At 60.2% G+C, this 22,829-nt stretch overlaps 3 protein-coding genes across 28 annotated transcripts in view; 2 read left to right on the top strand and 1 right to left on the bottom strand.

Annotated features, from left to right (window-relative positions):
- CELF5 (CUGBP Elav-like family member 5) overlaps positions 1-13,568 on the top strand; it is a 34,313-nt gene extending 20,745 nt beyond the window's left edge. For 3 of the 6 annotated variants that reach the window (XM_040653636.2, XM_046904633.1, XM_015299729.4), the window contains 11 exons: positions 1,505-1,553; positions 6,232-6,360; positions 6,821-6,900; positions 7,605-7,751; positions 10,686-10,830; positions 11,114-11,260; positions 11,425-11,487; positions 11,572-11,655; positions 12,168-12,311; positions 12,409-12,573; positions 13,424-13,568. In XM_040653636.2, coding sequence (XP_040509570.1) covers positions 1,505-1,553; positions 6,232-6,360; positions 6,821-6,900; positions 7,605-7,751; positions 10,686-10,830; positions 11,114-11,260; positions 11,425-11,487; positions 11,572-11,655; positions 12,168-12,311; positions 12,409-12,536 — 1,116 coding nt within the window. In that variant the 3' untranslated portion in view covers positions 12,537-12,573; positions 13,424-13,568. Of the gene's footprint in view, positions 1-1,504; positions 1,557-6,231; positions 6,361-6,820; positions 6,901-7,604; positions 7,752-10,685; positions 10,831-11,113; positions 11,261-11,424; positions 11,488-11,571; positions 11,656-12,167; positions 12,312-12,408; positions 12,574-13,423 lie in introns of all 6 variants that reach the window. The other 3 variants (XM_040653635.2, XM_015299728.4, XM_040653637.2) reach the window with 2 other exon arrangements.
- Positions 13,569-14,378: 810 nt separating this feature from the next.
- On the bottom strand, positions 14,379-20,108 carry HSD11B1L (hydroxysteroid 11-beta dehydrogenase 1 like). Of its 21 annotated transcripts, none has more exons than NM_001398302.1 (9): positions 20,059-20,108; positions 19,326-19,421; positions 18,493-18,623; positions 17,228-17,339; positions 16,996-17,087; positions 15,918-16,011; positions 15,615-15,780; positions 15,341-15,535; positions 14,380-14,624 (listed from the first exon to the last, which is right to left on the bottom strand). In NM_001398302.1, the coding sequence occupies exons 2-8, from the start codon at positions 19,411-19,413 to the stop codon at positions 15,355-15,357; spliced, it is 864 nt and encodes a 287-aa protein (NP_001385231.1). In that variant the 5' UTR covers positions 19,414-19,421; positions 20,059-20,108; the 3' UTR covers positions 14,380-14,624; positions 15,341-15,354. The 21 variants fall into 21 exon arrangements, 19 of the variants coding, with proteins under 19 accessions (XP_046760518.1, XP_040509444.1, XP_015155177.3 ...); NM_001398301.1 differs by having other exon boundaries at positions 14,380-14,634; positions 19,326-19,485; XM_046904562.1 differs by having other exon boundaries at positions 14,379-14,634; positions 15,615-16,011.
- A 68-nt stretch (positions 20,109-20,176) lies between these two features.
- C19orf70 (chromosome 19 open reading frame 70) lies at positions 20,177-22,786 on the top strand. The gene is made up of 4 exons (XM_003642843.6): positions 20,177-20,237; positions 20,986-21,142; positions 21,798-21,849; positions 22,582-22,786. The coding sequence occupies exons 1-4, from the start codon at positions 20,209-20,211 to the stop codon at positions 22,677-22,679; spliced, it is 336 nt and encodes a 111-aa protein (XP_003642891.5). The 5' UTR covers positions 20,177-20,208; the 3' UTR covers positions 22,680-22,786.
- Positions 22,787-22,829: the final 43 nt, after the last annotated feature.

Raw genomic sequence — 22,829 nt, forward strand, 5'->3', positions numbered from 1 at the left:
ACGGGCTGAAGGAGATGTCGGCTCAGAGCCCGCTGAGCACCACTGCTGCACACGCTGGGCCCACCTGGCAGCACGGCAGGATGCTGGGAGCTCTGGAAACCCGTGCAGTCGATCCAGAGCAGGAAGGAGATCCTCAGCCTCCCCCTTTTCCCTCAGTGACACAGCAAGTCCTGGCGCACGGGGTTGGAGCCTGCACCGCTGCCTGCCAAAGCGGCCTTTCTTTGAGGTGTTGCCAACCAGCTTCTGCAGCCCACCTCCCTCCTGGAGGCAGAGACGGTGCAGCCCAGGGATGCTCCCAGCTTTGGCTTCACCCCGCCTCAGATCCACCAGTCTGTGCAAGCCAGTTCAGTGCCCTGGGCTGCCACAGGTGCTCCTCCACGCTCAGCCATCAGCTCGCCCCGCTGGCTGGCACCTCTGTCCTGTTAGCTGCTGGGTTACCCGGCACGCTCCCTCCAGCTGCTGTGAATGTGGGCTCCGCTTTGGTTTTCTACCCAGCCTGGCTCAGTCACCGCTGTGACAGCAGCGTGTATTTCGCATGCTGGCTTCTAAACACGTTTCAGTTTGTGACTTAGAAGGCCTGATTTTGTTCTCTGCCTGATTTTGTTCTCTTTTGTTTCCTAAAAGAGAGGGTAGAGCATTGCTCGACCTGCAGCTCGCCCGTGGGTCTGACCTGCAGTGCTCCTGGTGCTTTTTGTGCTGTGAATGTCACTGCTTCGAGTCACTGCCAGCCTCTGTGAGTGATGCTGTGAGACGTGGAGTGCGATGTGCTGTGTGGACATCTGCGTCGTGCACCAGAGCTCAGAGGCCGTTCTGGCTCGGATGGATGCTGCTAGCCTGGGGAGGAAGCAGTGTTTTCTCTTCCCTTTTTGGGCAGCGTAGGACACAACTGGTGCTGTACCATCCAGCTGACAAATGGTTTGCAGAGCAGCCAGTTAAAGCTGTGGGTCACTTAATGCAGGTCCTCCTGGGTAGAGCTGTCTGTCTGTGTTACCTGGAGAGTGCTCGTGTCCTGTGGGCTGAGCTCTGGCTATTGCTGCTGGTTGAATCATTGCCGGTGGGTGCAGGAGAGGTGAGCGGCTCTTCACAACCGAAGCCAAGGATTTTTTGTCCCTTTCAAACAGTGCACCCCCTCTGCAGCAAGAAGGCATTGCTGGAGAGCAGCACTGCCCTTCTTAGAGCCTCCCTGGAGCACAGAGCTGCTCTGACTGCAGGGGGGCTGGGAGGGGGCAATGCAACCTGCCTTATTGCTGCACGGCTGCTAGTCACGTCCACAGGCATTCTGCCTTCTGTCTGGAGGAAGCAGAAGTTTGTGCGCGTTCCCAGGAGATCCTGATTTCCTTTCCAGAGCCCTGAAATCCACGTGCTCCCTTCTCCTGGGTTGCCATCACAGTGCCTCAGTTCCCTTTTGCTGCTCTCCTGCAGGAATGGGCACCCGGCTCCATCAGCAGTGCATGCCAGGCGTGCGGGCCGCGCTCTAACGCTGTGTGTCTCTTTCTCGTTGCAGATGGCGCGCCCGATTCAGGTGAAACCCGCGGACAGCGAGAGCCGTGGAGGTAGTTGTCATCTCTCCTTGTTCCTCCTTCGGTGGCTGTGTGGTTGGGGGATGGAGCTGAGAGGTGCAGAGCCCTGACCTGACCTCCCCCTCCCCGCAGCGGGTGTGGATGGGTGTCCGTATGTGGCACGGGTGCAGGGTGGCTGATTCTCATGCCTGCAGCTCACCTGCGGCTGCTGGGCTGGCTCAGCCCCTCTGCTCTCAGGGCCCGAGCGCCAAGGCGGAAAATAGCATGGGATGGGGAAGCACTTCTGGAGGAGAAGGAGGCCGGGTTTGAGGCTGAGCTGGAGGAGCCGGCAGCCTGCAGGGGAGCAGCTCGCTTAGAGCGGCACCCAGTGAGCAGCTCGGAGCTGGAAGGCTGAGAACAGGAGAGTATTGCTTGGATCCACGGGGAGCTTACAGCAGCTCAGAGCCTTCCTCTGGGTGGAGAGGGTCTGCAGCTCCCGCCCTGCCCACATTTCTGGATGTTTTGCTGCCTTTCCTTGTCTTACCTTGCCTTTCCCCTTCTTCCATTCCTGCCTCTCCCTCTCCGTGTGCTGCCTCTGGAAGCAGTTTGCTGGTGGGGAGGATTTGTGTGCGGGGCAGCGTGTCCTGCGTGCTGTGTTCAGACTCAGAAGACTTCAGTTTGGGATTTTCAGGGGCTGTTTCCATGCAGTTGGTCATTTCCAAGCCATTTGGCCTACTGCCCCAGCAGAAACAAGAGATAGATTGTCTGATATTTCTGTTCGTGTGATCCTCCCTTATAAAACACGAAGTCGATCAAGGCAGATCCTTCTGTTCTTCAAATACAATCTGTGGTTTTGCTCTTCCGTTGGGGGATTCAGGGCCTGGCTTGGACTGAGCTCTGCCCATTTGTGTCCCATTGCATCCCCAGCCATTCCACCTGTTAGATGTGCTCCGTTGGAGAAGCAGCACAGCTTCTCATACAAACGCAGCCACCTGATGTCCCACAGCGGGTTGGAATTTGACGTCTCTGATGCTTTCAGATAGAGCAGAAATGGGTCAATGGTTTCCAGTGTTACCCATAAGGGACGCAGACACGCAGTGTGGGTGGGACGTCTCAGCCCACCGATGGAGGTTTTGCTTTTCCTGCAGGAAGGTGGGCTTCATTCCCAAGGAAAAACGGAAGATCCCAATGGCTCCTTAATTAATTGTTACCATTACTTTGTGTCAGGGGTGCCTCGGGGCGCTTCCTGCCCCAGCAGAGCTGTGCTGTATACATCAGCTTTTAACAACGTGTTCCGATTCCACCGCTCTGAGGAGGACGATTTCCCTCTCCTGCAAAATCAGTGCAGGAGTGGCCATTTTTTCTGCCGTTGAAGGAAAAGGCACCGAAGAAGGAATGACCCTTTTTGTCAGCACTGCTGCTTTCTCATCCCCAAAGGCATTTTCTGCTTCCGTTCTGTTTCCTGTTGGGGGGGAAAAAAGGTCTTTTTTGAGCAAACTCTGCCCTTTCTGCCCCTCTCTGCAGGGATTGCTCTTTTCCCAAGTGGGGATCTCAGCCTGGAGCCCACACAGCGCCCCTGAAATCCGACTGTGAGAGGAATTCAATCCCCATCCCCTCCTTCTTCTTTGCTTCACAGTGTTTGTATTGCAGACGCTCATTTTTGCCTGCAGTTGTCAGAGCAGTGGTTGTTCTGCAGCCGTGCTGGGCTGGGCTGGAGAGGAGCAGAGCAAAAAGAGCCCACGTGGGGCAGCAGAGCAGGCAGGAGCTGCTTTGGGGGCTTCTGGTGTGGAAGCTCCAAGCCTACAAAAAGGGCCACGATCTCCAATGACTGCAAATATCAGCGCATCAGCTCTGCAGAGTGGAGCCAGGCTTTGGCTGCTGCGTTACTCCTTATTGGAGGCTGCACATCCCCGTAGCGCTTTTCTCTGGGAAGCCGTGGGAAGAGATGGGGGGCTCTGAGCACCTTTCTTCCTTCCAGCTTCATTACAGAGCTCAGAAACCTGTGGTCCCCACGGGATCCGCCACAGACTGGGATTCTCCCAGCAGTGGAAGCAGCATCAGGACGGCGCTCTGCGTTTGCCCGACTCAGGCTGTTGGTTCAGAGGCTCCTCTTGCAGTGCTCCTTCTGGCCAGAGATGTGGCCAAAAGGGCCATTCCCCGTAACAGCAACCCCACACTGACAGGGGGTAAGAGGAAGACTTGGGCAGGGCAGAGCTGCTCAGACAGGGGAGCATCAGCGGAGCTCTGATCTGTATTGCCCTTGAAAGGAACCTCTGCAGGGGCTCACGCCTCTCAAATTAAGCACCCTGAATTGAGTGCGTGAAGTCAGAGCACCATCATTTGTCTCCTGGTGTAAGGGATGCGAATCCTCGTGCCAGAGCAGCCCTGGGAAGGTTGTGTGGGGATAGCTGGATGCGGGGCGTTACTGCACCCTGCAGAAGGGATTTGCTAGGAAGATGCTGCTGCCTGCCTGAATTCAGAGCAGGACTGTCATCCCAGGGCAGGCTGTGTCAGCTCTTCCCTCCTCCTGCCTCTGATGTGAGCCCAGGAGGGCCAGCAAGAGATGGGCTGAAGGGGCACAGGAGCTCGTCTGTGTTTCTGTGCTGTGCCAAGTCGATATGACAGCTGGCCCGAGCCCATCAGCTCTGTTAGAGGCAAGAAAACCCCCCCGCCTACCCCAGGAGGACCCTACCTGCCTACATGTGGGACCCAACCCGTCCACAGCTGCCTCCCCCACCCAACCCCGGCTGCTGGGGGCTGCTGGCCCGGTGCCCTCCTGCAGGGCTGTGCTCCCCCTCTGCCGGCTGCAGCGTGCAGCCCCGTGCCTGTTCCCATGGTATCTTCATCCCGACCGGCTCTGCACTCTCCCTCCTCCCATCTGCCTGGCTGCGCCCTGAGCATGTTTCCATGGGAACTCAACAGCCAAGGATCAGAGACAATTCTCCTGCTTGCTGGACAGTATGGGGAAATTGCCAATCAGAAGGTGAAAAACAAGATCTGGAGAGAAACGGAGGACAAATGAGTGGAGGAGGTTTGTGTTGTTACCGGGAGGAGAGCCCTTCTGGTGCTGCAGAGGGAGCTGTGACCCGCAGCGGCGGCTCGAGGACGACGGCTGATTTGGGACCCATCCTTAGGAGCGGCGACAGCAGATGTGGGGTGAAGGCCGTGGGGTTCCAGGAGCTGGGATGGCTCACCGCTATGGGCTGCCCCGACGGCTCCGGATTCATTCCCTGCGTGCCATCTTGGGAACGGGGCTGCGTGAAATGAAAGAACTGGGGAATGAAATGGAAGGGGCCTTTTCTTGCACTGTCAGTGATTTCGCCCCATTCTGAGCATTCGGAAGAGACTGAAAACCAATAGGAGTGGGGTTTTTTTGCCTTTAGGGCTGCAGCCTGTAGGGCAGCACGGATCTAAGCTGTTCTGCATAGGCAGAGAAGCTGGAAACGTTTTTTTTTTCCCTTCCAAATTCAAACAAGGAAAGCCGACGTTCACCAATAACAGCCAGGCTTCCAAAAGGGTCTGTTAGCAAACCCTCCCAAACAGCAGCAAAACTGCAAAGGACGGAGGCAACCCGATGGCATCGCAACGCATCTTTCCCAAATGAGTCATCAGCCCGGAGTGGAGCCGTTCATCCGAGCCCCGGCTGGGGGCAGACGCTGCCTCGGTGCTGGTGCAGCCGTGTGGCTCACGCTCTGCTCTCTCCTTTCCTCTTCTGCAAGGGAAACGTGGCACGTGCGGCGCAGAGCGTTGGAAGGCGGTGTGCTCGTGTGCCCCGGAGCGGGGCCGTGTGAGCGTGCCGGCTGTCATCCGTTCAGCCACACACACACAGCACAGCCCCTGCAGCCCGCGCTGCCGCTGTCAGCTCCCAGACCTGTTGTTTTTCAGGTCACTGCACTCAAACAGGCAGCAGCTTCCTCGCTATGCGCTGCGACGCGCGTCACGTTGCATTGGGGCTGTGTGCAGCCGGCGCCTCCCAGCCTGTCGCAATGAGGAGCCCTCCCAGGGCTCAGCCCAGCACCCCGCCGTGGGTCACGTCTCCCCGTGTGTGTTTGTGGCACTGGGGCAGCGTCGGCTCGTGAGCTGACAGAACCGTCCCCAACCATCCTCGTGCAGAAGCGGAGGTGGGGCCGCGATGGTGGCGCTGTGCCCTTCGAACGGCTGCTCCCAGGGAGGACGCTGCTGTCTGTGCCCGGCTGCGTGGGCTGATGGATGGGGCAGGCCGGGATGCTGGGCTGGGCACGGAAGGGCGCGTTGCAGCAGCGGTGCTCGGTTACAAAGCGGCGTATAGAGCAGTGTTGGATAGGCGGAGATGGAAGCAGAGGAGCCGGAGGTGCTGCAGTTGATGCACACTGCCTGCGATGGTCCGCTGTGTCCTGAGGCGCCCCTTGGACTTCATGTACTGCTCAGGGGGGTACCGTTGCCCAGACAGGTTCTGTTATTCCCATTTGCATTGGATTATCCAAGGGAAAGAACGGTAATGACAAGCAGGGAATCGCTGCTCTGGCTGACCACCAGGGAGGGGAGGAGAGGGGACACCACGGAACCCTTTGCCCGCGTGTGCAGCTCAGGAGGGCCCATCAGACACGAGCCAGGATGCGTTTCAGCCAGCAGCAAATCATTTCCGTGCCAGGCATGCTTTCAACACGAGGCTGTTCCGTGCATACGCATCCCCGTCCTCCCCCTTTGGACTGTGTCCCTCATAGAAGGTTGATGTTTCTGTGTTTGCCCCTAGGGGACAGGAAGCTCTTTGTGGGCATGTTAAATAAGCAGCAGTCTGAGGATGACGTGCTCCGGCTCTTTGAACCGTTTGGGGTCATTGATGAATGTACGGTGCTGCGCGGACCTGATGGGAACAGCAAAGGTGTGAACCCCTCTGTGTCCTGCCCTTTCTCCCTGCTCTTCAGGTAGTGCTCGCCTGCCTCGTGGGAACACACAGAGCAGCCAGGTGTGGGCAGGGAGGGGAAGGCTGGGGAGGATGGGCGCAGTTAGGTGGAAGGATGGGGACAGAGAGCAGCCGGGAGCTGCTGGGATCGTCCTGAGCTCACGTTGGGTTTGCAGTTGGGAACAGTTTGTAGCCACGACTCGGAGCGCGTAGGGAACGTAGGGAGGAGGTGGTGAGGGGCAGATGTGGAGGTGGTGGCATCACAGCTGGAAGAGCGATGGGAGGCCATTCCTGCTTGTCCAGAACAGAGTGCTGGGGGTGAGCCGTCCCTTCTGCGCCCCGCTGTCCGGGGGGGGCTCTCCTTTGCCCTGCGGGAGATGTGGCCGCGCCACGGCCGTCCCATCACTGCGTCTCCTGTGCTCTCTCTGTCCCTTTCCAGGCTGTGCTTTTGTAAAGTTCTCATCTCACACAGAGGCTCAGGCAGCAATCCACGCACTCCACGGCAGCCAGACAATGCCCGTGAGTATGAGGCCAGGCTGCCTCCCCTTTCCTGATCCCCTCCCCCAGGGGGGACTCCCCCACGACCACAGTTTGCGGCTCGATGCAGTGGTGAGGACAGGGGGCACCTGCACACATCCGTGCTCTTGTCCTTGGGGACCATCCCACCTCCTGGGCTGCTGCGTGCCCGGACCGGTTGGGGCAGCACTTTTATCTCTAAAGGCTACAAACAGAGAGCCAGGGATCGGGCTGTGAGTCTGTGTACAGTGTGTGCACCTGTTGGCAGCAGGGCAGCAGTCCGGGCTCCGGCGCCTGGGCACACTGCCTGCCCTCCTCTGTAGGTGGTGGAGGGGCCTCAGGGGCGGTTGGTTGTGCCCCATGCAGGGCGTGGGGCTGCGTAACCCACTGTGCCCTCCCTGCACGCTGTGCTGTCACCTCTGGCAGTCTCACAGCCTGCTGGGTTGGGGCTGCCTGTGGGCACGATGGAGGTGAACGCAGGCAGAGCTGCGTGCAGTTGTGCGAGGGGAAGGGTGGGACGTGGGGGGGTGGGTGGGTGGGGAAGGGCACAGCCCACGTCCCAGGCAGCCGCTGAGCACTTCCACTCCAATGTTTGCTCTTCTGCACCTCTTCCTCTCTGCTGCCTGCTCTGCCCCGTCCCACCTTGCCCGACTGCTGGCTCTGCCTCTCCCCGGCCTCCTCTCTCTGTCTCCTCTCTCCGTGCCCAGGGCGCTTCCTCCAGTCTAGTGGTGAAGTTTGCTGACACAGATAAGGAGAGGACCCTCCGGCGTATGCAGCAAATGGTGGGGCAGCTGGGGATATTCACTCCATCTCTCACCTTGCCGTTCAGCCCATACAGCGCCTATGCGCAGGCTGTGAGTATCACGCGGGGGGGTGGGGGGGGGAAGGCCGCCCTCCTGGCTGTGGGGCAGCTCCATATGGGCTGGGAGGCTGCCGACGGCTCTCTGTAACCCTGCGCGAGCTTCCTGGCACCTGGGCTTTGCTCCAGCTTCTCAGTTGGCAGCTCAGCCCGTGTGCTTTTTGCTCCTGGATGGGGCAGCAGAGAGCTGGGAGCTCCTGACAGCGAGGCTGGATTGCTCAGACTGGTGGAGGTCTGTGGGAACAGGTGGAGCACGAGCCCATGCCTCTCCGTCTCGTTTTGTGGACAGCTCGGAGCCCCCATTCCGGGGTGCTGTTTGCCAGGCGTGGCTCGTAACCGGGTCCAGCATGTGCCTCAGTTTGCTTTTGGGGCACCAGGAGAGCCCTGGGCTCAGCCTCAGGTTTTCCTTTCTCTGCTGAGACCCTCCGGAGGGCACCGCCCCCCCCGCTGCCCGTGGCTCCCAGGGCTTCCTCTCTTGGCCGGTGTGACCCAGGGGGGGTTTGCAGGAGGCTGCAGAGGCTCAGAGGTGTTCAGTCCTTCTTCCCCTTTGGCTGCACCTCAAATCTTTTTGGGGGAAGGGGGGACCTCACTGCCTTCTGGAGGTGGCAGTGGTTGCTGTCGGTGTTGGAAGTGGATCCCAAACTCCCCGAGTCCCCAAACAGCTCTGCTGGAGCATCGTTCAGGTCTTGACGGCCATCACTCTCAAGTCTCCCCGCTTCCCATGGAAGGAGGCTGGGAAATGGCTCAGGGTGTGAGAGGCGTTTGCGTCCGAGAGCCTGAAAGCGGGAGCTGCTCCCGAAAGCGGTTTCCCTGGGGGACAAAATAAACCTCCGCCTCCCCCTCAGCGGCTCTTTGCTCCGTGCCCCATCTCCGTGGCAGAGGAGGAAATGCCTCCCGGCTGTTGGCCATTTTCTCCCCAGGAACCCCCAGAAACACGGGTGGGTCAGCTGGGCTGCGCTCAGGGCTGTGCTGTCACGGAGGTGGTGCTGAGCTGGGCAGGATGGGGCGGTGCTGTGAGCAGGAACAGCTTCCAGGCGTGCTTTGTCAGCGAGCCGCGCTCTTCAGAAGCTCCGGGCGGCGACCAGAAGGCAGAACCGAACCTCAGCTGTGCTGCTTGCTTCTCTGCTTCTCCTTCCTGTCTGTAAACGCCTTCTCTGTGACTCCTCACTAACCTTCCTGCTCTGCCTGCAGTGCCTTTCCCCTCCACTCCAGGCTTTCCGGCCCCGTTTCACTTTCAGCCCTCCTCCCCATAAGGAGATCCTCAGCAGCTCTCAGGTGTGGAAGGCATCGGAGGCGGAGGGTTAAACCCCCCCGGGTGGGGTGCAGCACTGGGGCACAGGTGATGCGATGGAGGTGATGTGATGTGGTGGAGGTGATGCAATGGAGGTGATGTGATGTGGAGGTGATGCAATGGAGGTGATGCGATGCAATGGAGGTGATGTGGCAGTCAGGCTGAGCACTGCTGTTATGTCCCCAGTGCTCTGTGTCGGCGTTCTGCTCTCCCCATCCCTGCAGCCCTCACTCCTCGATTCTGCCGGATGCTTTTAATTGGCGTTAATTACGTTTTCCTTGAAGGAGAGGTATCTGGAATGAAACGTGAAGTCATCCCGGGCTGTGTTAGGGCTAAAGTTACCCAGGCAGGTGAGGTGAATTAAAAGCAGGCAGCGCACCGCAGCTGGTGCAGCTTGAGGGAAAAGGGCTGCGCCCCCACAGGGGGGTGGGCAGCCAAAAGCAGCACTCGTGGGGGCTGAGCTGAGCCCCACATCCCACCTCCACCGCGTGGGGCCGTCCCTCATTCCAGCCCCATCAGCGCGTTGGGTCCAGCGATGGTTCAGGTGCAGTTGGGGGCCGAAGGAGACGCGTGGGTGCGGAGGGGGGCGGATGGGGCCATCCCTGCCTGTGTGCTTCGTGGTGTCCGTGAGCCCACAGCTCCGCCTGCACAGCGCCCTTTGCGCTCACGGCTCATTAAGGTGATTCTGTTTAAGCCACGTCGCCCATTTGGGGATGCCGGGGTGGCACATCTGCATCTGAATGCGGGTCGCGTTGCGGCCGCAGCCGCCACCGAACAGGCGCTAATGAGAGAAAAAGAGACTCGGTTCCATCTCCTGGGCACGGGATGCATCCATCCATCCGTCCATCCATCTGTCCGTCCGTCCATCCCCGCAGGGTCCTTTCCTGCCGCTGGGTGTGAGGGCGGAGCGGTGCTGCGGGCCGATGAAGCCGGGGACCCTCAGCGCCACCCCGGAGCTCTCGGAGGGCGCATTCTGCTGCCTCGGGCTTTGCTTTGCTTTGCTTTGCTTTGGGGGTTCGCTCTGAAGGCGCTGCGCCTCCCGGGGCCGCCCCGCAGCCGTTTCCATCCCGGCTGCTCTCCGCGTGTCGGCTCAGACAGCGGCGCCTCTCCTCCTCCGGCAGCCTCGGAGCGGAGGGGTGCAGAGAGAGCAATGTGAGATGCAAACGTTTCCAGGCCGGGCTTTGGCTGCTGCGCCAAACGGGGCTGCGCTGCGCAGCCGGCGGTGGGACTCCACTCGCATCGGCATGAAGAGGATTCTCGTTGTTGGCGTTGGCGTTGGCGTTGCTGCGGGGCTCATCGGCGCTCCCAGAGCGTCCTGCGTGCTCCTCCCCCGCAGATGGGCTTTAGAAGGGGTTCAGATGGCTGTGTGCAGAGCGCAGAGCTGTGGTTGGTGCTGTGCTCGGAGAGCTGCTGCGCCGCACAGCAATGACTGACAGCTGCGTGGGTCCTCGGAGCCCCATAAGCAGCGCTGCTGATACCCCACGGTGCACCCACACTCCTTGCAGTGGACGCGGAGGGGTTGGGGTTCCTCGAGGCAGAGCTGCCCGCAGGGCTGTTACCTTCGGGGGGGGGGGGGGTTGGCTGCTGTTTGCCGTGCAGACCCTGAGCAGCCCCTGAGCAGCCCGGCCCTCCTTGCAGCTGATGCAGCAGCAGACGACCGTCCTGTCCACCTCCCACGGCAGCTACCTGAGCCCCGGCGTCGCCTTCTCTCCGTGCCACATCCAGCAGATCGGGGCTGTCAGTCTGAACGGGCTGCCGGCAGCGCCCATCGCACAGACGTCAGGTGAGGGCGGCGCGTGGCGGGGCTGCCGTTCCCACTGCGACCCACAGCAGCCCCGCGGGGATGGGGTCGGGCGGTGCGGCCGCTTTGCAGGCCTGGGTTTGAGGTGTCCCCACCGGGAGCCGCGACAGCAGCCGATGCTGCCCCTCGTTGTGCCACAGCCCCGCGCTGCTCCGTCACCTGCAGGCAGAAGGGAGAGGAGCTCCGTTCCGTGCAGTCCCACCTGGCGGATGGGGGGTGGGCTTTGCAGGGCCTCATCTCACAGCATCTCCGTGTTGCTCTGCAGGGCTGCACTCACCGCCTCTGCTGGGAACGACGGCCATGCCGGGCCTGGTGGCTCCCATCTCCAACGGCTTCACTGGCGTGGTGCCCTTTCCCAACGGCCACCCGGCCTTGGAAACGGTGTACACCAACGGCTTCGTGCCGTATTCAGGTACGGCACGGGGGAGGAAACCACCTGCGGGCCCGAAGAGCTGCTCTTAGCTCTCTATTCCTCGATCCCTGCAGCAAAGGCTTCTCCTGCCCCCCTTGCAGGCTCGGTGCAGTCAGTGTGCGCCGTTCCCTTTGCTGTGCTTCTGATGCTGTTCTTCTTTGCAGCCCAGAGCCCTTCGGTAGCGGAGACTCTGCACCCGGCCTTCAGCGGCGTCCAGCAGTACGCAGGTACCGCCCTCCCTTCTCTCCCTCCGTCCTCTCTGCGTCCCACAGCCCCGGGTAAACGGTTCGTTCTGTCTCCTCGGATCACAGCTGTGTATCCAACCACCTCCATCACCCCCATCGCGCAGAGCATCCCGCAGCCGCCGCCCGTCCTGCAGCAGCAGCAGCGCGAAGGTGAGGATGGGAGGTTGTGGGGCTCACGGGGTGAGCGGCTCAGCCCATGGGGGGGGATGTGGGGCAGCCCCAGAGGTTTCCAGCTGTGTGGCTCATAGGTTGGATGCAGCCGTGGGTGGGGGGGGTGAGAGCTGCAGCTTTCACACGGAGGTGTCCGCTGCTCGGGGCAGAGCGGAGCAGTACTGGGGAAGCTGAGCTGTCACCTCGGCTGCTTTTATTCCCCGCTCACAGGGAGGAGTTGTGGCCACAGCCCTGGGCGGGAGCTGGGCCAGCTGCGAAAGGGAAGTTCTGCTCTCCAGAACCTGCAGCTCTCTGTGTTGCCTTCAGAGGGTCTGGGAGAGCTCTCAGAACCTTTGGATGAGGGACTGAGACAACGGAGGGGAGGTGGAGGCCAAAGGATGCGGTGCTGGGATTTCCTCCAGTGCTGTGCTCTTCTCTGAGCCCTTTTCTCTTCCCCTTTCCCTTTGGGGCCGTCTGTGCTTCGTCCCTCCCCGCCGCCCTCGTGCCTGCAGGTCCTGAAGGCTGCAACCTCTTCATCTACCATCTCCCTCAGGAGTTTGGAGACAATGAGTTGATGCAGATGTTCCTTCCCTTCGGCAATATCATCTCCTCCAAGGTGTTCATGGACCGTGCCACCAACCAGAGCAAGTGTTTTGGTGAGTGCTGCTGCCCAGAGGGCAAGGAAGCACAACGTGGCCGGGATGTACAGCCCAGCAGTGCTGCTGCTATGGCTGCCCGTGTCCTCTCCTTCAGGTTTTGTAAGCTTCGACAACCCGTCCAGTGCACAAACTGCCATCCAGGCCATGAATGGCTTCCAGATTGGCATGAAACGTTTGAAGGTCCAATTGAAACGACCCAAGGATGCCAACCATCCCTACTGACAGCAGCAAGCAAGCGAGAGTCACTTCTGCAGCACAGGTAAAGTCCATCTGCTGCGTCACTGGAGTGGGCACTCCGGGCCGGTGAAGGTGAAGGGGTTGGATGGCCACATGGGTGGGTGTATGGGACAGCCAGGGGTGGTCCGGGGGTTGGGGTCTGGATAACAAAGTCTGTGGCTGCAGCCAAAGTGGGGGCTGATTGGTGTGGGGCTGAGGGCAGAGGCTGAGCTGAGCGGAGGCGCACGGTGAGCTGCTGAAGGCCATTAACTGATGGGTGGCTGTGGGTTCAGCAAAGCTTCAGCCCTGTCCTGCAAACCTTCGTCTCCCTCTGAAGCTCTTAAAACCCCATCCGTGGGATCGTTCTCATCTGTGGGGCCGTCGGTCCTCCTTTGGTGGCCGCAGCATCGGGAGCTGTTTGTGACCCACAGGCGTTCCTTACTCTGCGGGCCGTAGGAGAGCTGCCTGCTGTCAGAGCTGCTTCCTATCAGACAGGCTGCGTGCGGGGGGGGCTGCATTCGACCCCTTCTGATTTAGGGTCATCTTCCTCTACGTTGAAGCAGTGTCAGCTCAGAGCCGGAGGTTCACAGCCGTCCCCCTGATTGTCCCCCCACCTCCTTCCCTCCCTCCTCCCTTTCTGTTCAGGCGAAGGGGGACTCCAGAGGAGGAGTTTCTGCTTCAGGCTGACTTACAGACAGGCCCGTGAATGTGTCAGCTTTGTTGGCACAGCCCCCCTCTCCCCCCCATCCTGCCCCAAAAGCAGCCTTTACAAAGGGAGGATCGGTGCAGGGCCGGGCAGGAAGGTCCCTCCGTCCTCCCTCCTCCATCTCCTCTCCCCATTTGTAGGTCCGTGTCAGTATCACGCGGTGTGTTTCTCTTTTCTCTCGTTGCAGTGACTCGCAGGACCAAACTTTCCCATTCGGACTCCTTGCCAGAGGGGTTGGAAGCGAAGGGTTGACCTCTGCAGCGGTGCCTCCTCAGCGGGCGCTGCAAACGGACCTGAACATTTTGAGAGGATGCCTGGATGGACAGAGGGCGAGGAGGGCCCGACTGCCCGCTCAGCATCGGCACCGAGCGAGGAGGAGGAGGAGGAGGAGGAGGAGAAGCGCTCAGCTGCAGGGTTGGGGCACAGCCAACTGCTCCGCTCCGCTCCCTCACCCGCCAACCTCAGCACCAGCCTGGTTAAGGATCGCTCTGTCTTACCCTCCTAAGGGCTTCTGCAGACCAAACTCCTGCAATTCGGTGCCGTCCGTCCCCGGTTGGGCTGAAAGCACAGCAACCTTTCCCTGCAGGACCTGCACCGCCGCCCCGCAGCCCATCGCTCCTCCCGGGACCGGGGATCCGCGGCAGCAAAGCGGGAGGAGGAGGAGGAGGAGGAGGAGCGCTGCTGGGACCGGCCGGGCTGCGCAGGGACCCAAAGCTGCGTGCGGGCAGCGCTGCTTCCCAGCCCAGGTGGGACCTTCCGCACTGAGTTCAGCTCTGCAGCACCTCCCCGCCGCGCCGGGCCGCCGTCCCCGCGCTTCTTTCTTCCCCGCCGTTCCCTCCGAGGGGCGGATTTTCCATCGCGCAGCGCTTTTCTGTCCGTATCCACACCTTTACGCGCCCGGGGGCGCCGCTCCGACCTCTGTGCCCCCAATCCCTGCGGAGCGCGGCGGGGGACGGAGAGCGGCGATGGGGGCGGGGGGCGCTGCGGGGGGGTTGGGGCGGGGTTGGGGCTGCAGCCCCTCTGCCCCCCCGCCGCAGGGGTTGACAGAGCCGGCGGGGTGTGTGTGTGTGTGTGTGTGTGGGTGTGTTCCTATAGTCCATGTTTACTTGTTGTAAATACCATTTTTATACTGAACATCGTCCGTGGTTTGTAGAACGTGCTTTATTTCTGCTCCGAGTGACTCCGTGGAGTTTAAACTTCATCTCCTTTGGAACGGAACGAAAAACAGAACGAAAAAGGACCAACAGCTGCAGAACGGGGGGGGGGTGGGGGGGGTGGGAGGGGGAGGGGAACCCCACCGGATCCCTCGCGGTGCGGTGCGGTGCGGACCGCCGCCCTTCGACGCCTCCGCCGTTTCTTCCATCGCCGCTCCGCCCGCGCCAGCCGGTCTGAAAAACCCTACGTTTATTTAATAAAGGTTTTACTTCTGAGTAGCCCGGCTGCCCTGCGTCCGCCGCCTGGGGTTGGGGCGGCCCGCGGCTGCACGGCCGGCACCGCTTCGGGGCACCGGAGCCGAACCGGAGCCGAAGCGACGCACCGCACGGCGCGCCCGGACAGCGCAACGCGCCACGGACCCACGGAGCCCCGCCCCCCTGAGCGGCTCCGCCAATGGGCGACCAGCAGCAGAGCGGCTCCGCCCACGAGAGAAGCGAAGCGCGCGGCGCGCCGCCGACAGCCAATCAAAGAAGCGGGGCGGGCCTCGTGCCATTGGGGCGGTGCTAACGTGGGCCAGGAACCAATAGGAAAGCGCGCGGCACCGCATCATTTGCATACCCCTCGAGTGCCAGCCAATCCGCTGCCGCCCGGGGGCGGGGCGCGACTCCGCAGCGGCAGTTTCCGGCGCGGGCGCTTCCGCCGCTGTCCCCGTAAGGCGCGGTGCCGCCCGGCGCGTCCGTCCCCGCGGGGGCCGCCCGGGGCAGCGGCCGTCGAGCGGCCGAAGTCGGCTTTGCTCCCCGCAGACCCCGCCCCGGGCAGAGGACGCGGGACACGACCGACCCCCGTGGGGCGGGGCGGGGCGGCCGGGGGGGGGGGGGTGGCTACGAAGGAAGACGGGGAAGGGGCGACGGCCGCGGCGCAGCACGAGGAGCTCCGGCCGCGATCTCACCGCGAGGCGCTCCGTCACGGGCCGCTGTAGTTGTAGAAGCTCTGCAGCACGCGGGGGTTGGGGAGCAGCACCCACAGGCCGTGCACGGGCTGCAGCCACCACGGGTAGAAGAGCTCCCGCAGCCGCGCGGCACCGCCGCGGATGATGGCGAGAGCCGCTTCTGCCGCCGGAGAGGCGGCGATGAACACTTTGCCTCTGCGGGAGACGGGCGGAGCGTCACGCGGGGCACCGAACGGCGCTGCGGGCCGCCCTGCGGACAGCCCCACCCACACACCGGGTCTTCTCCAGCGCCGCGTCGGTGTCGATGAGGCCGAGGATGCACAGCGTGATGGAGACGTTCCTCTTCTGCATCGTGAGCTCGTGGCGCAGGGAGCTGAAGAAGCCGTCCAGTGCGAACTTCGTGGCTGAGTAGGAGGTGGTGAAGGGGGTGGGTATCTTCCCTGCGGGAGGAAAGGAGGGCGACCGAACGTCCGGCAGGGAAGAAGCCCGGCCCGCCTCCGTCCCGCTCGCTGCAGCTCGAATGTGTGCCGAGACTGAGCCGAGGTGTGCAGGAGCTGCACTTCAGTCACACACTGACCTGTGAGGGAAGAAACCACCACCACTGAGCCGTGGTTCTTCTCCAGGGTGGGCAGAGCTGCTGTTGCGAGCGCCACATAACTAAAGAAATTCACCTGGAAGGAGAGAGAGAGGGAGAGAGAGAGAGCGAGCGTGGGAGGAACCCGAGAGCCAACAGAACAGAACTGCAAGGCGCGTGGCTTGGATGTGGCATTGAGAACACGAGGAGGAAAGAATCATCTCAGTGGGGATGGGGACAAACGTTGCACCCGTGAGCCCTTCAGATGCCAGGCACGGCCACGGAGAAGTGAGCAATGCTACTGTGGGGCCACTCAGCCCCTGTTACTGTGGGACCTTCACGTAGACATTTCCTGGCAAGAGGCCGCCGTCCCCGATCTCTCTGTATGCTGTTCTCACTCTGCATCCCCTGCCCAGTCAAAGGACACCAGCAGTGCCTGTTTGCTCCCCAGCTGAGCTCAGACCACCACGAAGCATCTCTTTGGAGCTGCACCGCTTCGAATCGCACGGACGCCCTTACCTGCGGCCCCAGGCTCCTGCCCTGCAGCAAACACCCGCTTCCCACCATCAGTCACCCACCTGGCCCAGCTAGGAGCAAAGCGGGACAGCTCTTCATCCCTCCGGCCCCAAAATGTGGCACCACGGGGATTCTATGGGGAAGTTCTGTGTCTGAGCAGAGGCTCAAACAGCAAACAGCACTTCCAGCCATCGCAGCACGTTCTGTAATGGACACATGCTGTAGCTGGGTGGGAGTGCTCACTCCTCACCTTCCTAAACACGGCACACATTGGGCAAGGACCCTCAGCAGGCCAAGCCCAGCAGCTCTGAGCTGAGGACAGATAAGGAGGACAGAAGGAAGGAGAGAAGTCAGCTCCACCCGGGCATTCTTGTGCACACACCAACATAAGTGAGCAGAACACTGAGGCGAGTAAGGAAGTCTCCAAAGCACTGGACTTGAAACGCACACAGTGGTCGCCCTCAGCTGCTGCCATAGGTCTGAATTTGCCTTTGAGCCCTTCCAGGCTGTGCCAGGAGAAGCAGAATCACTGCGCCCCATGAGAACTTCTGCTGGGAATCCTCACCTGCATGAGCCAGCGGGTGTGCTCCACATCTCCACCCCACATCTGGAAAGGGGAAACGCCGATGTGGTTCAGCACCAGGTAGTCCAGCCCTCCTGGGGGCAGAGAGACAGCAGTCAGGGGGGAGGCCGTCCCCGAGGACCCACTGCAGCAGCCCCTCAGAAGGAGAGCACTCACAGCCTTTCCTCCCCCAGCAGAAGACATGTGGGTATGCTGCCATTCTTGTTCTGCTTACCCAGATTTTGGACAGCGAACTGAACCACCCTGTCAGGCTCTGAAGGGGAAGACATATCAGCTGGAATATAGAAGACTTTCTTTGCTCCGAGGGTCAGGCATTTCTTCATCACCTGGGAAAACAATGCTCTCCCAGTGATTAAAAGCGTGGGGTGGGGGGAAGGAACAGCAATAAGGGCACTGCAAGGAGCTCCTTCCCCCCCACTACTACTGTCAGTAAGAAACACCTCCAGACAAAGACACCATTCAACTTAAATCTGCCCCTACTCAGCTCATTTTACATCAACACTCCGTCTGCTCACAGCAGCTGAACGGAGGGCTCTTAGCAACATAGAGATTCAGTCCAGCTTGGAAAAGGATCAAGACCCATCCAAAAACAGACCGTCTTCAGAAGAATGCTTCTAGAACACGGGTTACAGAATCACAGAGTGAGACCTTAAGGATCCCTGAGTTCCAACCCCTTTTGTTGTGGTTGATCCAAAGCATGTGGGCTTCTGCAGTGCTCATCTTTCAGAGGTGTTTTGCACTGAGGGGCGTGCGAAGGCTGCCTGGCACACAGTTGGGTCTCTGGTGAGGTGATGTCCCCACAGGAACTGTGCCTGCTGCTCCAGCTCTCCTCATTTCATAGCGCACAACTCTCCTGGCAAGGCACTTATCCTGAGGTCTGAGAGAGATCTGCTCTATGTGGATGGAGGCTGCATGGGGCTGTGAGCAGCCGGCACTGCTGGGAGGTGTCCCTGCCTACGGGCGGGAGGAACTGCATGATCTTGGAGGTCCCTTCCAACCCAAACCATCCTATGATTCTCTCTACACGCCGCCCCATAAAGAAGTCTCGTCTTCAAGATGGTCAAACATTATACAGAAAGGTTGGGGTGTCTGTAAGAGCTACAGATAGGACTGACTCAGAAGGGCATCTCACAGAACTGCAGCTCCATCCTCCCCTATGGCTGAGCTCCCTCTGGAGCACAGAGCCCCATTATGCTGTGGTAGTGCCCTCTGGTAGGAGAAACATGCACTGCAGCAGCACTGCTGCGTGACAGCACAGAGTAACCCACCCGGGGGTCACTGCAGAGAAGGGTGGCACAGAGCAGCGCCAGCACAGCGGGCTCAGCACACACTGCTGATGTGTTCTGTTCTACAGAAAGCACAAAGCATTCCCTGCAGCACCTCGGCTGCTCTTTTGCAATGCTGCTTCTGAAGGAGAAAACACAGTATGTGTCAAAGCCCCAAGCCCTGACATTCTCCCTCACCCAAAGCAGCCCTCACCTCCTGCAGCACAGCTTCCCTCCTGGCGGTCAGAACAATTTCAGCCCCAAACGTGGCATAGTGATAGGCCATCTGCTCCCCAATCCCAGCGCTGGCTCCGGTCAGCAGGACGCGGGCACCAGAAAGCTGCTCTGTTTACGGGAGAAGACACAGCACAGCACAGCACAGATCACTTTCAGGAAGCAGGTTTCTGTTCTACAGAAGCTGTGCAGCACAAAGAGGGCCCCGGGCCTGCAGCATTCCCCCTCCACTCAGCTCTTGTGAGGCCCCATCTGCAGTACTGTGTCCAGTCCTGGGGCCCCCAGCACAAGAAAGATGCAGAGCTCTTGGAGTGGGTCCAGAGGAGGGCCACTAAGATCATCAGAGGGCTGCAGCAGCTCTCCTGTGAGGAAAGGTGGAGGGAACTGGGCTTGTTTAGCTTGGAGAAGAGAAGGCTCCAGGGAGACCTCATTGCAGCCCTCCAGTACTGGAAGGGAGTGTATAAACAGGAAGGGGTACGACTGTTTATGAGGGTGGATAGTGAGAGGACAAGGGGGAATGATCTTAAATGAAGACAGAAGGTTTAGGTTGGATATTAGGAGTGTGACTCTGTGTGTTCCTTGGATCAGTGTGGAGTTCGGATCAGTTTCGAGTTCAGCCAGCCCTCCTGTGCTCAGCCACATGGGGATGGTTCCTGAGCCCAGAGTTTGCAGTGAAAAGGGAAAGGTGGTGGCTGAGGCTATCAGCTCTGGTACGGCCGTGAGTGGGAAGGGACTGCAATCACAGTTTGTTAATACAAGCAGTTCTGTTACACTGCGTATGTCCCAGCGTGGGCTGAGCCCTGCTGACCCTACCTGGCTGGAAGGTGTCCCTCCAGAAGAAGGCAAGCAGCACAGCCAGGCTCCCTGCAGCACAGAGCACTTTTCCAAAGGGCTTCATCATCCTCCGCGCTGTGCAGAAGGGGAACAAAAAGCTGCTCAGGCTGTGCAGGTGAAGCCTTTGTGGGACTGAGACCTTCAGAAGAGAAGAACCAGAAGCGATCATGGACGAAGCAGTGGGGAAATTGTGAAGGAATGCGATGCAGTGGGCGGTGAGCGGGATGGGAGCGCGGGGATTTCACACCGGAGGTTCCCTCCACAGCAGCTGTGCCAATCTCTGCCCATTTCACTGCTCCCCACCGCACCGCCTTTGGCTGTGGGAAATAACGGCGATGCGGGCGCCGGGGGGGCTGAGCATTACAGCCGACCCCAACCCACCACCCGCACCGCCCCGAGGGCCGGGAGCTGCGATATCACGGCGTCCAACGGAAGGAAATACCGGGAAGGGACGGAGCGGCGCTGTGCAGGGCTCTCCCCGCCCGCCCCACGGCAGAGCGGCCTAACGCGCGTCGGGCCGCACGGAGCGCTGAGCGAAGGCCTCATTAACCCGTAAACTCATTATCCTCACAGCTGAGGGTGTTCACCGCAGCGAACAGCGCTCCGGGTTAACGCAGACACCGCACCGCGATGAAACAGCGGGGAGAAACGAGAGCGGCCCGAACGCACCGCGCGGAGCCCCGGAACCCCACGCGCCCCCCCGGCCCCTCACCCCCAAATGGCGGCGGGCGCAGCTTCCCGCCCACGTGACCTCGCTGCCATGGCAACGGCCGAGGCGGAAGCGCTCTTCCCGTCTTCCGGTCACGTGAGGCGCTCCCGGCGGCCCTCGCGGCGCGGGCCGAGCGCTGCCCTTGGTGCCGCCATGGCCGCCCGCCTGCTGCCCGTGCTCAGGTCAGTCCCGCGGGCACCGCCTCCGTCCGGGACCGCCGGCGCTGCGGTTGGGCCTAGCGCTGCCCGCCCCGCGGCTCTGCCCTTCGCCCCGCTCGGCCCCGGGCGCGGAGCGAGGCGGGAGCGCCGGCCCAGCGCGGTGCCCTCAGCGTGCGGCCCCTCCGGGCGCGGAGCAGCGGCTGTGTGAGGGGGAAGGGGGGGTGAACGGCGCGCGGAGGCTCCGGGCGCGGCCCGCGGGTGACCTCAGCAGCCATAAAGCTGCGCTGTTGGGGCAGCCCGGGCGGCGTGGCGGTGTTGGAGGCGCTGCTGTGCGTCTCATTCATCTGAGCGGTGAGAACGATGGCATCGCGGTGGCACGGGCTGACCGGGGGGGGGGGAAGGAGGGAGGGTCACCGTCCCCGGAGGCGCTCAGAAACGCGGCGTTGTGGCACCGAGGGCCGTGCGGGTCTGAAGGCTCCGTTCTGTGCTGTCTCCCACCGAGTCCTCCCATTGCTTTCACCAAAGCTCTGCGCCAGCCGCTGTCTGCTCAGAGTTGTGATGCTTCCCCGTTCTAATCTTCGAAATGCAGACGAAGTGTGAGCAGATTTCTGACGGATGATGAATGTTTGGTGCAGGGGAAGGGATGGCAGAGCAACGCCCGTCTGCTCTCAAACACCTCCAGGGACGGTGACCCCACAGCCTCTCATCTGCCCGAGAGATGCGGTGTTACTCCTGATGCAAACTGAACTGTGGCTGCTTTGGGCTCCTTCAGGTTTGTCATCAAAGGAAGCCTGGCCGGAGCTGCTGTGTACGTGGCCTACGATCAGGGGCTGCTGGGCAGCGGTGCAGAAGGTGCTGAAGCCCTAAAAAAGGCTCAGGCGGCGCTGCCTCCTGCAGTCAAAGAGTGGACGAGTTACATGGGCTGGGAGGTAAGGATGGGAGGTGAGGGTGCACAGATGAGCACAGCAGATGATGAGCAGCAGAACGCATTGGGATGATGGTTCAGGTTCCAATGACATTGGCAGTTTTGCTGCTGAACCTTTATTTCACATTGAGAGTTCTCTGAGGAGGGTTGAAATGGAAGGAGGATGACATTCAGAGTGTAGTGGGGAGAATTCCCAGGCCTTACTTGGAAGGAAAGAGGCAATGAGCCCGGGCAGGTCAAGGAGGGTACTGCAGGTTTGCTCTGGGGCAGATTTCAGTGTGTAGTGATAGTTTTAGGCTTTTCTTTGGGCTTAAGAGTTCAGGCCAAGATTCTCCTGGTTTGTCAGGCTGAATTCAGATTGGCCAGAGAGGCCCTTTAAGTGTTTAAAATCTTCAGGAGCCAGAAAGTCTTCTCCATATTGGAGTCTCTTATAACAGACCCATAGCTGCCAGCAGCACCCCCGGTGTGAAGCATTTCCCTTCTGCTGTGTGCTGCAGGAAAGAGCCAAGCCCAGATCTCAGGGCAATGGCTGATGCTCTTTGAGGCTTAGGGAAAGGGGGCACCAAAATGCCTTTGAGATCTGAGGTCCTGAAGGCCCTCCAGGTGAGGCGGCCCCATCCCACTGACACCCCCACTGCTGATGTTCTTTCTCTTTCCAGCTCCCGCCTGCTCCAAGCTTGGACTTTTCCCCCTCTGATTCCTGGAACAAAGGTAAAACCACTTTTCATTTAGTTGTGGGAAGGGGCCAACAGTGATGCAGCTTGTCAGAGAACCACAGAATGGCCTGGGTTGAAAAGCAACTCAAAAGATTATCTTATCTCAGTCATGTCTCAGTACTGCCCTCTGTAAGAGTGACGGTCTGGTAGGAGCATGGATCTAGGAGCAGCGTTCCTGCAGGTTCCACCATGAGCACATGCAGTGACTGTGGGCAGTTCACTTTATCTCCTCACCTTCATTTCCAAGCGTGAAATCAGGACGAAGATGTGTGGCCATAGAACTGTTCTCACACACGAGTGTGTCTGAACTCAGCCTATGGTTTTTCACAGGAGCGTTCCCACAATTGCTAGGCAGTTAGGGATGTTTGAAGGCCAAACGTCATAAATAGCTGATGAGGATTTGTAGTTCCTATGGTGCAGCAAATAACCTTCACAGAGCTGCGGGGAAACAGCCCCCGTTCCTGTGACATGTCACCTGGGGTCTGCAGCAAAACCAGAAATGAAATTGAACTGTCCAAGCTGCAGTTTGTTGTCATCTTGTGGTCATCTGAATTGTCATTTGTCTGACTCGTGCTATTGGGACAGTGAGGCTGTACTCGAGCTCAAGCTTCATAACACAGATCTACATTTTCCTCTGTCTTTGAAGAGATGCACGGTGCTAGAGTAACAATAGGACATTTGCCTTGAGTGATGCTCTTCTGGGGATAACTCTCCACTTTCCTCACAGGAGTGCACACGGTGATGTCTGCCCTGTCTGTGGCTCCCAGCAGGGCCTGCGAGTACACATCAGAAGGCTGGAAGTACGTGAAGGACCTCGTCAAGTGAGCACGTCCTCTGGGTGCAGCTCTGCACTTCTGTCCGTCCTGTGCTGGTCCCGCTGGAGGGCAGCTCAGCCACACAAGGGCTACAATAAAGGACTTTGGAAGTTCCCATTTTATTGGGGTTGGTTTTGGCACACAAACTGCACCCATTGCT

This window comes from Gallus gallus, chromosome 28 (assembly GCF_016699485.2).
Source record: "Gallus gallus isolate bGalGal1 chromosome 28, bGalGal1.mat.broiler.GRCg7b, whole genome shotgun sequence".
NCBI classification, from domain to species: domain Eukaryota; kingdom Metazoa; phylum Chordata; class Aves; order Galliformes; family Phasianidae; genus Gallus; species Gallus gallus.